Here is a 17,717-nt window from a genome sequence, read left to right on the forward strand (position 1 = left end):
TTGCTGATTTTTTTATACCGCCACCTGCTGGACTGGAATGGAGAGCCAGACTATACCCAAAAGAAAGAGAAGGGGGGAAAAAAGAATAAGTACAATAAAATAAAAATAAATACTTCTGTAAAAAAGCTTTATAAAATTGTGGTTGTTGTTTTAACTTTAAAAAGTATAACTTTGTTTATTTATTGAAATTGTTTGTTAACATCATGTACCGCAAAATACAAATACTAGCTTTGCAGAAAGGTGTATATACCAAAATCCACAAAGTACAATAAAGTCTGAATAAATGGAAATAAATGTAACAAAAACTAAGTTTCTTTAGCTTTGAATAACATTTTCTATATTCTTGTTTCATTTTGATTTTAAATTTCATTGTTTATAGAGGCAGTTTGACATATTTCTCATTTAAAGAATTCCATTTACCTCTTTCTTATCGCAAATCTAATTCAAGCACCAGAAATTTCTGCAAAATTATATATTTTTTGTACTACAGACATAAAATCTGTGAGTTTTATTTAAACAGATACTAATATTAATTCTTTTAAAGCGCAATCGCCTAGTTGTTGGTCAGTGACATTTACTGATAAAACCTGCAGGGGATGCTGCAGCCTCACTTTAAAAACGAATGAGTCTTTGCATTAAAATGCAGTTACGAGATTATGGATTAGTTCCTTTATGTTATATTAGTTTCTTTTTCTTTTAAATCATCCAAATGTTTTAATTTTTATTACAAGTTAAAATGTTGCAAGATTTAATTTTTTAGCATATTCATGATTGATTAAAAGTATTTTTTACACTTTTATCAGGCACAAGATTTTGAAAAAGCACAATTTAATTTCACATCATTTGTAGCTGTTTTAAAGGAAAAACAAATATAGGCATTTCTGATTAATTTAAACTGGATAAATATCTGATTAAAATAATGTTAAGATGTATCGATTTTTTTCTTAAAAATACAATAGAAGGTCCACTGTGTAAAATAAATATGCATTTCATTCAAATGAATATAATGTGTTTTAATGATTTAATAGTGTATAAGAAAAAATAAATGAAAGTACACTGATTTTCTTCTTTGGAAATTTCTCATTTATAGCAATAAAACACATTTTAAGGAAAATCATTTTATATGCAGCATTATTTTTATGTCCAACAGATTTACAATGCATGCAAAACAATGAATGACAAATAAATTGAGTTTACGTTTCCATGAGAAATATGCTGTTAGAGCATCAGGAGCATAAAAGGTGTGCTCAAATCACCGTCCAGTGCATCTTCTGCTTAACTTTTCAACACAGGGAAATGTCATCTGTCACGACAAACACATTATTCACTCATCAATAATGCATCCTGTCACCTTTTTTCCCACTGTTGAGTACAGAGAGAGAGGAGAAAAAAAAAATCCCTCTTGCTTTATTTTTTTTTTAAGATTCTCTCATTCCTCATGCCAGGCTTTATGGAAAAAAGAAAAAAAAACACACAGGAGTGAGTGGACGGACGTTAAAATGCATTTCACCTCAGTGGAGTGCATTTGCAGCTGGTCGGACAACAATGGCCCTGAGAATACAAGGAGGCCACAGCGGAGTTGTCCCTGTTCTGGAAATGGAGTCGGCCCGCAGGCCTGGTTCGCGGGCGCCACACCTTAAAGTCCACCTCCTCCACCCCCCCTTGCTCTGCTTTGGAGAGTCAAAACAAGCAGCCGGGGCAATCACCTGACACATTTCCATCCAATTTCCACTGCAGAATGTGTTCATTTTCAGCCTAATGGCATGTCATTTTGCAGGAGCCTTTGGTCAAGAATTAATCCTGGAATCAAAACAGATTTTCCGGGGAGCAATCTTCCATCAAGTATTGATTTTTTTACACTCACGGAGCCTGTACTCCCTAATTTAACCTGACAGCCAGCAGCACAATGGACTGGGAGCACCTTGGCGTCTCGCAGAGGGAGCTCTCCTCCTCCTTCTTCTCTCCATGAAGTGAAAGAGAGATTGGGAAGAGGGTAAAAAGGACTCCCAGATGTCTAAAACAAAGAGCATTGCTTACAGAAAACAGAGATAAAGCTTCCGTCTGTCTGTTTTACCTCTAATTATGTTTTCAAGGGTAGTACAACTTGGGCAGGTAAAGGCTGAGAGGGAAGAGGGGAGAGTGTTCTGGGGCCATCAGCTATCATTATGGGCCTGTTGACATCTCCCTGTCTTTGAGTGATTCTCATCTGTGATTTCCCCTGGCCATTTTCCACAGATGCACGAAGAGGGGTTTCATCATGGCGCCATAAAAAGGGCCCAAAGTGTCCGCACAAGCTGCCACTAATAAGAAAGCAAAGATGTGTCCGACCATGTCACTCCTCTCTCCCATCCATATCCGCTCTCTTAAAGCCTTCAGATATGCAATCATTCTCTTTTCTCCCCGTCTTCCTCTCTGTCTCCCTCTCCGTATGGGCTGTAAGTATACTATACCCTACGTTAGAGGTCAGCGGGATGAGAGGATGATGGAGGGCAGGGCCGGTTATTTTCCTCCAGCTCTTAAAGCTGCAATGACCCATGTGCAGGAGAGTTGCACTTTTGCCAAAAGGTTTTTCATGCGTTGCTTACAAACTGCCTAACAGGAAGGAAACTATTTCAGTTTTTATCCACTGCTCTTAACTCCTGATCAACCATTTCAGATAAAATAAAAAAATAAAAAAAAATTGCACAAGGATGTTACTCTTTGCCGGTTTTTATGGATTTCTGCAGTTGATTTTAAGGTGATAAATATTCAGTGACTGATTCCTGCACATGTTTCAGTTTAATGACCATTTTTGGTAAATGAAATTAGTTTCTCCGCACAAAAATGTGTCTTTTTAAACTGTAAAAGATTGTGAAGTGCTCATATATAAATTGTTCATCAGCATTAAAAGTTATTATGAGTATCTTAAAACAGAAATAAAAATAATCTTGATATAAAATTAAGAGTACGGTGTGTGTTTTCTCAGTCTAATATAAATGAAATAGAGAAGACTGCTGCTTGCTATGCATGGAGACAATGTGGTCAACTTAGATGTCATGCAATATTTAAATATTAATTAAGCTTAAAAAAGTTACTCTGCTAAGCCCCTCCCCTTGACCTGCTCTCTGTCTCATTCTGTGGAATAGTAGAGTTAAGGAATTGTATGAAAACATTTGAAATGTTGAAAAAAAAAATTGAACGACTCAAATACATTTTGAATCCCATAATTCTTGATAAAGTGAGTCAATATATTTAGTTTATTTTTTTATTATGAACATCATTGAAATCTTCAACTGATGAACATTTTTTTATGTTTGCTTTATTTTAGTCACTGCAGCTGATCTTGCCTCCTTTGGACCATGAGGTACAACTAATCTGGATTTATACTAAACGACACAAATTTATCTACTGCAGCTACGACAAAACCTCTCTTCAAGTATTCTGAAATAACTAAAGAGAACTTTTAATCTGAACTGTTGCTGATTGTTATTTTTATTGACTCTAGGTGGAAGACTGAAGGTAGGTGTGCAGCTTCTTCTGTGTCATGATACTTTTGGAAAATCTTCCTGTTGCTGCGTGAAAACAGAGACATCATACGCTAAAGACGTGCATTCAAAAACCCGCTTGCTGCAAAGTTAAATGGACTGTGAGCTGATGCAATCAGCTGCTCAAGTCAGACAGGTGTCTCTGTAAAGAGCAGGGCTATTAACTCCTCCACCTGCAAATACGTCACCGTGTGTCATTGCTAATAATGCTCGAAAAAGGCATAAAGAAAGAGAAACAAGAGTGAAAGCAAAGGGGATCATATGCATGGCCGACGTCGATTGCATGTGAGGATTGGTAATTGCACCCCCAGAGGCATCTGGGTGTGCAGAGCAGCAAAGTAGGAGACGCCTGAGCAGCTCGGGCTTCACAGCCAGTGTAGCAACATCTCAACCCCGAGGAGGAAGTGAAAACAAGAAGGCGGAGGAGCGGAGGGTGAGGGATATACAGACAGTTCATTTACCCAGAACATCAGCCCCGCCGCACATTGTCTGAAAGATAAGGAAAGCGAATGCTTCATGCCTGATGGAAAACAAAGGCAGCAATTTAAAACCATCTGCATCCAACACATGCACTCTCTTCCTCCACCCTTCTGTTTCTGTGTCCTGGCTGATATTGAAACATAATCCATTTGGAGCGCCGACATGTCATTATATTTCCACCCGGCCTCCCCACTCTCCGTCCAGGACAATTTCAGGTGGCTGAGGGTTGAACAGGAATGTTTCATTTCTACAAGTCAGTCGTTTGGATTCTTCAAGGAAAACACAGACAGAAAAAAAAAGGTGGAGTTTAAAGTTTAAATCCTTAAAGTGAGCTTAGCTGCTCCTCTTAGCTTCTGCAGGTTCAGGGGAAGAAAAAAAATCCACAATAAATCACAAAGATTCAGAGATCAAAACTTGTCTTTTCTGCTTTGCTGTCTTCCCTAAAAACATCACACATCACAAAGGCTTTGGTGCAGCCCTCAAACTACTGTAGCTCTCAGATCTCTGATGAGTAAAGATAGAAATATAGGTTTTCCAAGACAAGAGTTTTCTAACTAAACTTTATGTTCTACTTGCCTTATATATTTAGTCCGTGTTTTATGCTGCATTATTTCTACTGCACTACTGTACTTGAATTTTGTACATTAGGCAGTCGTGAGAAACAAGTAGGACAACCTTGGATGGCCTGTGTGCTCAATTTTAAACTGAACGGAAAAAAAATGAGCAAGAAAATACCTTTAAAAATGGTTGGAAATAGGAAATATATTAGGAGCTTGTTTTAAGTCAAAAAGTGTTGGAAAGAGTACGAGCTTCTTAAAGAGACAGAGGCCCAATTTTGAGGCGTCAAATTGAGATGTCAAATTTTTTTTAAGTTTCAAATTCAGTTCAAAATCAATTCAAGGTACTTTATTGTTACTTTAAAACACTTTAATGTTTAATAATGCAGCATTCTTTTTTAAAAAAATCTGTTTATTGTCTTTTACATTTCAAAGACATACAGACAAATAATACAGCATTCTTACAAGAAACTGAAGGTAGCATAGTAACTTGATTGTGCTATAAAATGGCACTTTAATGAACATTATTTTACAGACACAGTGTACAGTATTCATCCTGGTCAGAAAGGACAAATAACCACGGACACGCTCACACCTAACAACGATTTAGATGGAGGTCGGTTTATATCTTTGAGTAATAATCTAATGTAAGGTTTTGGATAAGGATAACATGCAGAACCAGGCTGGGAGTCGGACCCGGAAAGGCCTCTTACCAGAATCAGAGTTCCGTTACCTTCACAGCAGATGATAAAGGCATCAAATTGTGTTCGGTTTTGAGTGAAATTTGCTATTTTAAATTAAAGTTTCTCAAATAGAAATGACAAGACTCAACCTCCTTTCTGACCTGCTGCCTGAAAAACTTTTCACTTTTCAGAGTTGTTTTATTTTAACTTTTATTTTACTCCCTCCATGTCAAATTTTTCTGAAAATTAAGTTTATAATAATGCTTTCGTTTTATGTGTTCCATATGTACTTGAAGGTAAATATGTGAACTTTTCTCTTTCTTAAACTTTATTTTCATTTTTGTAATTACTCGTGTCATTATTATTTTTTTCTTTGCTCACATTCTTGTTTTGGTTTTTTGTGTGTTCTTTTCGAACGTCTCCGTTTCTGTCATTCCAATCCGCAGAAGCAACAGAGGTGAAAAAGAACGAAACAAAGACGCAGAAGCTTTGTAATTTGGGCTCCATTCACTTTTTATTTACCAATCTGAAAGATGCATTCCACACAGGGATGCTGTGATCGATAGGCAAAGGTTCACTTGCTGTAGATTTTGATCATTTCAGTTGCTGAAATGTTTTAATTTGAGAAAATTCTTGGCATGAAAAAATAAATTCCTTTGATAAATTAAAAAACAAATACTTGAGGTGTTTAGAATGTCCTAACATAGAACTTACACAAGTAAAAGTATGAGGAGCATTCGTGAAAGGATTCAACTTTTGGCTAAAAACTTTAAATTGCGCACAGATGAGAGGAAAAACTTTTCTCTCTTTGCAGATTTGTGACTGATAAAAGTCTTTCACAGCGCCGCTGTGCTGATGGAGAGTAAACTTTTCTTTTTTCTTTCCTCCCAGCATCAGAAACACTTTCAGACAGTAGATGCGGGTCATGTGCTGCATCTGCACAATTACATTGTTAATGGGGGAGACAATGAGAGTGGTGCGGACAGAAAACAAAAGAATAACAGATAACTGCACGCACCTCAGCCGTCTGCTCGAAAATACACCCGGCGTTTTGAAACAAAGCAGAGAGAGCGCTGAGAGGAAGGCGAGAGAGCATCTCCAACATCAGTTTTCAGTCTAATGTTAATAATTTATGTTCTCTGTGCTTTTTATTATTATTATTTATTTATTTACTATTTTCTTCGCAGCAGCATCCCTGCTTTTCAAAGGCATCATGGACAGGGAAGCTGCATCAAACTTTTGAGTTTAGTTTCAAAAGGCTTTCTCCTTGTTTATTTATATATGGCTTCTTCTATACGCTTGTCCTGTTGTTTCTGGGAGAAGCAAACACATCAAGCTTTGATGAGGAGCAAACCTGACATGTATTCTTTTCTAATGAACCAATGAAATCTTAATAAAAAGCAGAGAACCCTTTTTGTTTATTTGTTTGTTTATAAAATAGGTTATTAGAAATGCTGCAAACGCAAGTTTACAGTATTCATCTGTTGCTCCAGAAACAATTAAACCACAAATGTTTTGCTTAGCAGTGATTTCATGATTACCAGAGTGTACTTCTGAATAAAGCTGCATCTTGAAGAGGTAGAAACATGTATAAGTGCATGTTTCAATTAATTTGAATTCTGCGTGTTATTTTTCCAAGTCTGGTCAAAGACTGATGGGAGCTCTGTGCATCGTCCCATCAGCTCAGTTAGATTCCAGTCCAAACTTTGACAAAATTTGCATTGATCTAAACCAGAGGTTTCCAATCTCAGCTCTTGGAATGATTATGTGCTCATAGATTACACAGTATAATTTTAGTGAAATTTTCAAAGTTGCCGTCTAATTAAACGTTTTATGATTTTCTTCAGGTTTTGGCAAAAGCGCTTTGAAGGCTACTATCTTTGGATGATGCACCTGCACACTATTTTCAAAAAGTGAAATTTAATGTACAACAAAATATGTTTGCTTTGTTTTATTTTTTGTATTTTTTTTTGCTTGCTGGTGACATGAAATTTAAGAGGAGAATATTAACCCATATCCTGTTCTTATCAGAACAGGATCCGTTATTATCTGTTATTTAGACCTGTCATCGCTTTTTTATTTTCCTTCTAGTCATATAAAGCACTTTGAATTTCTCTGTTGCTGAAATTGCCTTGCCTTACCTGGAAGTTGCACAGCGTTGGACGGTGTGTTCAGGGTCATGTGCAGAGTTACTGTCTTCTCACAAAGTTCAACTCTGGTCTCTTCTGTCACCTTTGTCCACTCTCGGATGGTGTCTCCATCATGAGTTGTGCTAACTGGACTTCTTATTTTTTTTGTGGCTCTTCTTGTTAATACGGAGCAACCCCCTTTTGCTCATCGACTGACTGCTAAGTCTGTTCTAAAAATGCTTAAGTAGAGCCTTACGTTTTGTTTGTGTTTCTGTTTTGATTTCTTCATTGGTTTAGTTCATTCCTCTGTTTACTATTTGGTTTAATATTTTTGTGCATACAGATTTCGGTTCCTTATATTGTGTTCGTCTCTGTTTAAGTTTTGTGATCTAGATTTTTTTAAATACATAGAAAAATAAAAAAATATGTGCTGAAAAAAATCAGCTAGACGTTTTGTTTTTTCAAAAAGGCCTGTGTCGTATATCTCATTGTCTTTAGATGAGTTATTAATGTATGACTTTTATATGTATTTTATTTAATTATGAAAAAATTAAACTGGACTCATTTAATGAAGATGTGTGAAATGGATTTAAAATTTGGACAGATTTTGTGGTCATTTTTGTCATAAAAAAACAACAAAAAACTTTCAACCACATTCATCTTTTTGTCTATTAGTGCAAAGTCAGAGCTCCACAACTATTACTCAGAAAATAGTTATTTTAGTTGCCAACAGGAGAATATGGAACAGCAATTTTTATTTATTTTCTTGCAAGTTGTGCAAAAAAAAAAAAAAAATTACAATATTTGAGCTCTCATAATAAAGCTGTAAATAATCAGGAGTTTATGTATTTTATAGCCCAAAAAGAGAATCAAATTGAACAAGAACACAACCCCCCCAAAAAGAAGTAACTCATATTTCATGTCAAACAATTGTTTATTACTAATTATGGTACAAATCAATGTGACAGACTTGAAGCTTCCTTGTTTTTGTTTTTTAAATAATCTTTTTCCTCTTTTGTTTTGTAAGAAATACACAAAGTGCTGCTTAAACTGACCAAAACAGATATTGCTCTAAAGATTAATTACAGTTTTCAGTCTGTTAAAAAAAAAAAAATACACAAAGAAAAGAAAACCAACATCCAGAGACGCTTCAGCTTTGGTTTCTAGTTCTTTGTCTGCTAACAAAAGTTGCTTCTGTGTTTGTTTTGTAGGCGAGAAACAAAAGAAATCTCAAATTGAATAAAAACCAACGCTGCTGTCAATATTTTTTCTTCTTCTACGCATGTTGACGAGCTGTAAAAATTGAGAGTAAAACAAACGTGGCCCAATAGGAAATGCATATAACACAGAGCGATGCATCAAAGGAAGGATGAAGAAGCCTTTCCCCCTGCTGTAACAGTGAACATGGACACAGTGCAGAACAGCTGCTTGCCAGAATGGCATTTTTCTGATTTGCAGTACTGAGGAAAACCTCGGATGAACTTCTGTGTTCCTGCTGCTCGTTTCCTCTCTGCTCGTGTTTTTAAAGATTGTCAACATCTTGAATCTATGTCTCTGTACAATGTGCATAACTATAGAGCTTTGGTCCAGCGATAAAAAGTCGGGTGAAGGCATAACTCCTTTCTGTGTCTTCTTTAAAATTTCTCTTGGTTTTGGTTGCAGCTGTTTTTTTTTTTGTGTGTGTGTGTGTGTTTTTCTTTTAAGCCTCGGCGCTGATCCACGTGTGTACTTTTCTCCTCGCAGTTTTTCTCAGCCCGGCTTCTGCCTGAAATTGTTTGTTTACAATGAAAGCAGCAGAACAAATCTGTGGAGGTAAACGGATGCCTTTTTAAAACAAACCGTTTTTCTATGACATTTACAGGATGCAGCAATTCTTCAGACCGGGATCGAGGGGGGGAAAAAAAAAGAAGAAAAAATGCAGAGATAAGCGACCTGGACGTGGAAGGATGTGCGTCAAGCCGACACTTGATTCTGAATAAATCGCATCAAATTTCGCCTCACTTCAAATTAAGTTCACTCGCTCTGACATGTGACACTTATCCTCAACATTCACCTCTTTTCTGTTCCTGTGAGGGCAAAAACATCCGAAGGGAGTGACGGATTGAGACTTTGGCTGAAAGACTGATATTTCTGACAAGAAAATACAGCGCCTTGCAAAAACTATTAATACTGCTCCAACTTTTTTCTCATTTTGCCTCCTCACTAACCTCATACTTCAAAGTATTTATGTTGTAGACCATCTCAAAGCAAGTCATGATTGTGGAGTGGAAGGAAAATGATGGTAAAAATATTTTTTTGAACAAATGTAAATACTAGAAAATCAGTCGTTGCACACATCAAGTTCAAGTTGAAGTTTTTGACTTTCATGCAAAATGAAAACTAGTTGACAGCTCTGTCATAGAGCTAAGAAGAGCTTTGATTTATAAAAGGAATAATAAAGGCTTTCATGTTATAGCTTCCTCTTATAACAACGGTTTTATTTAGTTTTTATTTGTTAGATAAAACCAAAGACCTGAAATTCTAGGTTTTAAATTGCTCTGTTTTTGTATTTTAAACCATTTGTATTTTGAAAATGGTTGGAGAGTCTTGACCGTGACATGGATGCAATCAGGTTTTTGGCAATACTTGATAGTTAATGTTCACAAATGCACTGCAGTTGTTGTTGCAATGAAGAAAGGGGAAACAAATCAGTCTGTAGGTAATGTAATGCTGGTAGAAATGTACTCAAAAAGAATTGTGGCTGTAACGGCAGAGAAATGGCATTTCTACCAACCTTTTTAAAATCTGGGACTTGTAAATATGTGCATGCCACATTTTTCAGATGTTTATTATAAAAGTAAATCAAGCATAACTTCCATTCTGCTTCAAAATGATGCTCTGGGTAGCAAAATGTAGAAAAATCTAAAGGAGAAGTAAGACTTTTGCAAGGCGTTGCACGGCGCAACACAAAAACTGAATGAAAGATTCAGGGATTCAGATAATTTCAGGAATCACTAAATGAAAAATAAATCGTAGTAGGAAGATAACCTCCTTAGGACAGTTTAAATGAAAAAGGTGTAAGAAACAGAAATGAAGCTTCGCTTAACAGAAGCGACCTTTGCTCAGCTGAAAGGAATTCAAAATATGAAAGAAGCAAAACGCCATTCTTTGTACAAAAGAACAGGTTTTGTGAGACACTCAAAAAAAAAAAAACACAACAAAGAATGAGCTCGGTGATTAGGCTTCAACCTTGCACATTTCAAAAGCATTAGGGCAAATTAAAAAGGCTCAGCATGTTCATTTTCAGGAAAAACAGAGATTAATGTGTTGGTTCAAAGATGTGAGATGAAATCTGTGGTCCAGTTAAAGCATACAGAGGTAAACCTACATAAAATAAACATTTTTTTTTTTTTTACAAGTTGTGGAGATGAGAAATTACAGAAGACACAGTTGAGGCTGTTTGACATGAATTTTTTTTCCAACACAGATTAAAACACTTTAGAAAAAGGAGGCAGAAAGCCAAGTGATTATAAAGAAATAAAAAGGAAAAGATCTCCCCCAGTCCTTGAGCTGAAGTTTGTGTGTTCTTTGGCTTTCAGGCTTTGGCAACAGAAACAAAGCTGCAGTATGACTCGACACCGAAACCCCTCGTCATTATCACCACCGTCGTTTTAAAAGTCCTCCGCTTCCTCCCCTTCATCCAGTTATCAATAAATACCTGTAGAAGTTGTACAAAGTTACACTGTGGCTGAAAATATTTATAGATGAAACACAACTGGAGGCAAACAACATTATAATGCAACAGCAAAGGTTCATTTTTTAGTCCCAAAACTTTATCATTGATTCGATCTGAAGACATTTTTTTTCTTCTTTTTTAAATATTTACATTCAAACAATGAAGGAAAAAGTAAGAGACAGAAGATAAAATGTGTACTCACACTCACACATATAGCTTAGATTTTGCCAGTACAAATGTAAAAATTTAGAGCACATTTACATTACAAAATTATTCTTAGCAGTTAGATGCAACAGACTTTGGTAGATAGTGTTTGGATTTGGTTTCTCTTTACTAAATCCCTCCTCGTGTTGAACCAGAATTAGGGAGACCGTTCTGGATCTAAAACTCCTTAAAACAGCAAACCGTAATTGTTTTCTTTTCCATATTTTTTTTTTTTTACATAATTCTCACATATTAATCTCTTTTTCATGTTTTTGGTTTTCGCAGAGGTCATTTACAGAACTGTGGTGATCACACTGACAACACAAAGTTTTCCTCCATCCCGGTGACTCTGCAACATTTTTCAGTCCTCGTCCGCTTTTTATTTTTCTTTGCCTTGGTTTCTAACGGCTGCCACGTTTTCGCTCGTTCACTTGGGGAGCTCCTCTAGAGAGTCGGTGAGCGGGTCCATTGGCGCGGCCATGCCGAGGTCGGGCTGTTTCAAGCGCTTTATTGTGTTTTTCAGGGCTTGCCTCTTGTTGCAGAACCACACACGCACCACCTCCCTGTCATAGTTCAGCTTCTCGGCTATCTCCGTCATTTCCTGTCCGGAGGGATGCGTGTTTTTCTCAAAGTGGCTGTTGAGGATCTCCAGCGCCTGCGGGGTGAAAGAGGTCCGCCGCTTGCGTTTTTTCGAGGGCTCGCTCCCAATAAACTCAGTCAGGTTCTGCATGCCGGATCGGTGGCGGGCTTCAGCCTCGGCCATCCAGCGCTCCAGAACAGGCTTAATCTTCTGGGCGCTTTTAGGGGTGATGTCCAACTTCTCAAACCTGGCAGGATATAAAAGGCCAGGGTTCAGTTTGCCTGTCAGACTGCTACCTATAGTGTTCTCTTGGGCTTCCTGTGGTAGGAAAAAGTGGCTTCTCAGGATGGTGTGTCTGGGGAGAATTGAGAAAAAAGAATCTTACTCAGGTGCCCTGCCAGAACAAGGGATAAGTCGCCTGCCTTTTAGTCTCCTCAACCAGAATGCCACAGGGACTCAAACCAGGGTTCCTACACATCTTAGATAGAAATTATATTGTTTTCCAGACTGAACAACTGAAGAGATCAAAGACATTTTCAGCCCATTGTTATAAAATAAATGTAAATGGAGCCTGAAAAAAAAAACACAAACTGGAAGGAGGGATGCATAACAAATTCTGGGAAACAAGTGCAAAGCTGAATGGATGAAAGAATGAACGATTAGGCAGTTTGATAAATGGGTGGATGGACCAATGAATGGACAGATGAATAGAAAAAGTATGAACTAGTGGATGATGGACAGTTTGACCAATGGATGGATGGATGAATGAATGTACCAGTGGATGGATGGAAGGATGGATGGTTTGAGCAATGGACGGCTGGGTGAACCAACAGATGGACCAATGCATTGATAGATTGATGGACAGACAGAATGATAAACAAACAGATGAACAAATGGATGGACAGTTGGACAAATAAATGATTTTGGATGGTTGAACAGAGGGAAAGACGATACACTGAAGGATGGATGGTTGTACAAAAACTTCTAAGCAATTCGTTAAGAAAAAACGTCTGGGTTTTTTTCCATTCTCAATTTTATTTTTTCACACTTATCATGACTTTAAATTGCAGACTGCGTAGGAACCCTGTGAGACAAACATCTCTGTGTCCATCCGTGTCCTGCTGCACACAGAAAAACCTCGGCTGCAGCAGCTGGAGGCGCAACGTGCTGCAACTGTCTTTAACTGTCTGGCTACAGCTGTGCAGCTTCTCTGTCCCAAACTGGCAATAGTGGAACAAGGAGATACTGCAGATGGCTAAAAAGCAGATGCAGCTAATGCACAAAAAGCATGCCAAAAATGTAATAGTTTTTTAAGACTGTTCTCAGAAATCAACAGCAAAGCAAAGCAGGAATTACTACAAAAAACATCCATTCTGATCCCCAGATTAGAACCAAAACATGCACTTAGATGTGACATTATCATTAATTTACAAAAACACATTTTTAATCAAAACATAGATTAGCGTGCTGTCAATTTCTCATGTTATATTTACTAAGAGCACATTCACAGACTGCTTGTGGAGCAAATCAATGAATGTAATAAGGCGGCTCAGCGACTGTCAGGTGCATTTTTCAACGTTATACCTTGAAAAGATTGCTCTTATAACTGCAATGCTTCTTTTGTAATTAGTTGGAAGAACATACCTTTACTGTGTATTATGTCTCATTATGGAGAGGATGATAAAAACATAACTGTTTTGTATTTAGTAAATATGCCAAGAGTGTGATTTCTGAGCAAATAGATTTTTTTCAGCTAATACTTTGCAATAATCTTCAGAACTTGGTCATTGAAAGGATGAATGGATGGATTTTGGGGGAGAATTTGATCTAAACTGACTTTTTTTTTTTAAACAATTTACTTTCTACCTTGCAGAAATATATGTTCAAGGAAAAACAAATAGGCAAATTTTCTGCTAATAATTTAAAGGTACATTCCACAGAAAAGTCTGGGAATAAATCCACTGCACATGAAGTAGTGCAACTACACTGCTGGAAAACACACAACAACTCTATTCAAATATATTTTCAATTAAACTGAAAAGCGTTGGTGCTCTCCAGGAATGAAGAGAGGAAGGAAATTACCAAATTGGCAATCCCAGCCAGACTGTCTCTGTGGTTTTGTCACAATAAACAATCCGATAAAAGGACACATTTTTTATGATTTTTAAACTGAAATCAAAAAAATCCTGCAGTGACATGTCTTGGGCTATCACATAAAATAAAAAAATAAAAATGTATGCAAGTATAAATATATATTTATATACATATATACATAGGAAACTAACACTAGGTTAGTTACTCAATGATGTTTAGTGATTCTTTTTGGATTTGCTGGTCAAAATTTATGGGGATGTAAGGATGCTGCCGTTACCGATGATAAATATTCAGAAATGTTTTTAATAAAAAGACGTTAGATTTTCAGAATTTACCAGTAATTAGATTCATCAATGAACATGAGTTGATAAAAGTATAGTTTTGTTCTTATAAAGTAATTCCTCCTCCAGAATTTAGAAATGCTTTCCGTAAAGTGTCTCTTCCAGAAACAGCAGAAAGCCACACTGAAGCTCTCTGAGGAACAAACAAACTAAAAAAGTCTTTTCTAATGGTGAGGTGAGCTGAGGGCGAGATGCCCAGGCATGCATGAACTTCCTCTTTTCCTACACCTCGTCGGTGCATTTCTCGTCGTCGACAGGCGGTATTATTTATAACCCCATCCTCCATACTGAGGGAATACATTAGTAAATATGAAGAGTCACTGGAGACAGGACATTTCATGGATCAACAGGAACCGCAGATACTAAAATGAGCTGAGAGCTGCTCAGGTGGGGTGCACACTCCCCCCACTAGTGGATCAGGATGGGAGGGGTGTCAGGAGCCAGGCCTATTTCAGTCCAAAGGTTTCTGAGGAATATTTGGTCATGAAACACTAAAATTACTGCATCTGGTGTTTAAAACAACAGCACGAAGCTACCTGAATGCTCAGTGACTTCAATAACTGAATTAAATATGTAGATTTTCCTGTTGTTTGTGTAATAATTAGAATTCACTTATATAATTTTGTGTAATTTTTCAGCTGTGAAAAATACTTTTTTAAGGCGGCCTTGAAAAGACTGTAGTGTTAATCTGCTTTTCACTGCAAATCTTACCAGGTGTTTTTGATCTAGTTGTAAATATCATACTGCACTTGAATTAAGACCAAACTGTTTTAAAAGTAGCTTTTCAGCAAAATCTAGGAGCTTCTTTTAAGTTAATAATGACCTAATGTTGATTAAGAAGTACTAGACATTTTTCCAATGTTTTAAGTGAAATAATCTGCCAGTGGAACAAGTACTTTTTCAGTAATATTAAGGAATTATTAACTCAAAACAAGCACCCGCATCTTCTTGAAAAACTTCTTATAAAGTAGTTTTGTCTTAATTCAAGTCTACAAAGTTATTTACACTAAAAACGCTCATTCCTGAAGACCAACGTCAGAACTGTTCAGTTGATTTTAGGAAGAATCCTCCACCATGCCCTCTAGTTTTCATTCATGGACTGGCTGTAGAGGTTGTACAATACGAACACTTTAGTACAATTATTGACAACAACTTGACCGTTACAGCTAATAGAGTTGCACTCTGTGCTAAGGTTTTATTGGAAATTGAAAAGTTTTAATGCTGTTGTTTTGTTGAGTAGATTTTAATGTTTTCTTTTCTCTGTTGGTTCTCTGGGTTCCTCCTGAAGAGAAACCCAGACTGAACGGCACAGTGAAGATGTGCAGCTAAACTAAAGAATACGTTTTTCCCAAGCTCCAAGGAACCAGTCACAAGAAAGGCTAAATCGTTCCTTGGTGACCTGACTTGCTAGGCCCAGATACAGACTGTAGTAGCCTATGTTTGTCTCTTAAATATTGTTATTTTCATATTTCTGTCAGTTGTATTTGTACTTTTCTTTCCATTTTCCAAATTTCCCCCTTGGGGACAATGAAGTTTATCCTGAGCTTGGACTGTAATGAGTATAATCTGCAAAAGTATCACAAAAAAGTTATTTACCAACAAATAATCTCTATGATTTTAAGGGTTCCTGGTGTAATCAACTTTGTTGTAATCAACAAATTCTAAATATGAAGCTGGATACCATAGTTTATGTTTCTAAATCTGAACCTGAAGGTGCAAAAATAATTATTCTTTAAGTTGCGTTAAATGCCATACATTTCTGCAGAATCAAACCATATCACAGTCAGCCTATAGTTGAGCAAAAGTGCCTGTTTAGAAAAACTAATAAAGAGCCTGGAAACATGTTGAGCAATGAAAACAGACAAGATGGAAGCATCTGTCAGTGTGTGTTGGCTGTCTGGGTTCAGAGCCTGAGCCCCAGAGCTACAGTGCCTCTCCTCAAACTTCATGTCTATGTTGATGTTAACTAAACTAAAGCATGTGAAGTTCCCCTGGTTCTTCTTAAAACATCAGAATGTCATGTCTAATGTCATACAGGCAACAAAAACAAAAACAAAAAAACATCTTAGCAACATGCGTAACAGTGTTTATTTTTGAAGCTAATGGATTTTAATGTATGTTATAAATATTTGAATTATGTCTGTCTGTAAATATTTTATGCGTGTTTTTTTTTTTTACTTTAAACATTAGTCCGGGCCTGATGCACTATTTCACTTTTTATCGGCTGTTTGATGTTGATGTGATGAAAGTTTTAAAGGTGCGTGACAGCGCAGCGTCACCTAAACATTACAGGTTATCAGCAAAGCGCATTAAAAAGAGATAGAGAATCAGAATTACTGCTGGAAAAGACACGTTGCACATGCTTTCACTGGTAACTTTAAGTATAAATATTAAAGCATTCTTTCTGCACTGTAAGGAAAATTACTTTTCTATTTAGTTCTGGAATTTTTTGAAGCCATGTGGCCCAATTATTCCGACCTGACAGTCAGATGTGGCTTATTTGGCTTCTTCATGCAAAATGTTAGTGAAGCAGAAAAACAGGACGAATGAAACAGAGATTTTATGATTGCCTCATGAATACATAATGCCCCGTTTATGGCTAAACTGTACTCACAGCGGCAGTAAAATATGAGAATCTTATTAACAGATCGTTGCCGTCAAGCTCCCTCATGTTCAGGGAGAGGAAACAGCGATGTGCCTTAGTAATTATTAAATGCTTTAAGTGCTTCTGGTAATACTTGTGTATGTATTTTGCATAAGTAACACCAGGCTGTCAGTGGGTGAGAGGGAACGGAGAGCAGGAACGGTGAGGAGAGCCATGTTGGTCAATTATGTGTTTAATATCTTAATAATGTCTGTTAGAAGACAGATTAAAGAGGCGAGCGCACCTGACAGCTCACTGACGCTGCACTGCATCGTTTGACAGATTCAGGACAGAAGAATTAGAAATAAAACCAAAGCTTTCTTGTTTCATTTTTTGTCTTGTTTTTTTTTTTTTTTTGCATTTGCTCTTACCTGCAGATGGCGGACTGGCTGTACGCCGGCCCCTCGGCCGCGCTGAGCGCCTGGCCCACCTGGGTCTGCGTCAGGCCCAGAGACAGCCGGCGGATTTTGAATGCTTTGGCGAACTCGCGGATCTCCTCCAGGTTGACCCCGTCCACCTCACTGGGGGCAGTCTGCGGGTCTGCAACACAAACACATGTGTCTCATTTTATTAGCCCTCTGCTCCGCCGTCGCTTATCTTATTTTCCAGAGTGAATGAGGTGAACGCGCCGCCGTGTGCGATCATGATGGTCTCTAAACAACCTTAAAAAAATAGTCCTGCTCTGGGTCAGAACTTGTTATTTTTCTTTGCTGTAAACCTCACACATCTGAGAGATGTTTTGAAGAGTGGATTCATGTGAGGTGTG

The 17,717-nt window shown here is 37.2% G+C and overlaps 1 protein-coding gene across 5 annotated transcripts in view; it reads right to left on the reverse strand.

Annotated features, from left to right (window-relative positions):
• Positions 1–8,330: 8,330 nt before the first annotated feature.
• Positions 8,331–17,717, reverse strand: part of pou6f2 (POU class 6 homeobox 2) — a 94,435-nt gene continuing 85,048 nt past the window's right edge. For 4 of the 5 annotated variants that reach the window (XM_044104265.1, XM_044104267.1, XM_044104268.1 and 1 more), the window contains 2 exons: positions 17,323–17,491; positions 8,331–12,227 (listed from right to left, as the gene is read on the reverse strand). In XM_044104265.1, the coding sequence (XP_043960200.1) occupies positions 11,720–12,227; positions 17,323–17,491 (677 nt within the window). In that variant the 3' untranslated portion in view covers positions 8,331–11,719. The remainder of the gene's footprint in view (positions 12,228–17,322; positions 17,492–17,717) is intronic. The other variant, XM_044104270.1, reaches the window with a different exon arrangement.

This window comes from Gambusia affinis, linkage group LG21, assembly GCF_019740435.1.
Source record: "Gambusia affinis linkage group LG21, SWU_Gaff_1.0, whole genome shotgun sequence".
NCBI classification, from domain to species: domain Eukaryota; kingdom Metazoa; phylum Chordata; class Actinopteri; order Cyprinodontiformes; family Poeciliidae; genus Gambusia; species Gambusia affinis.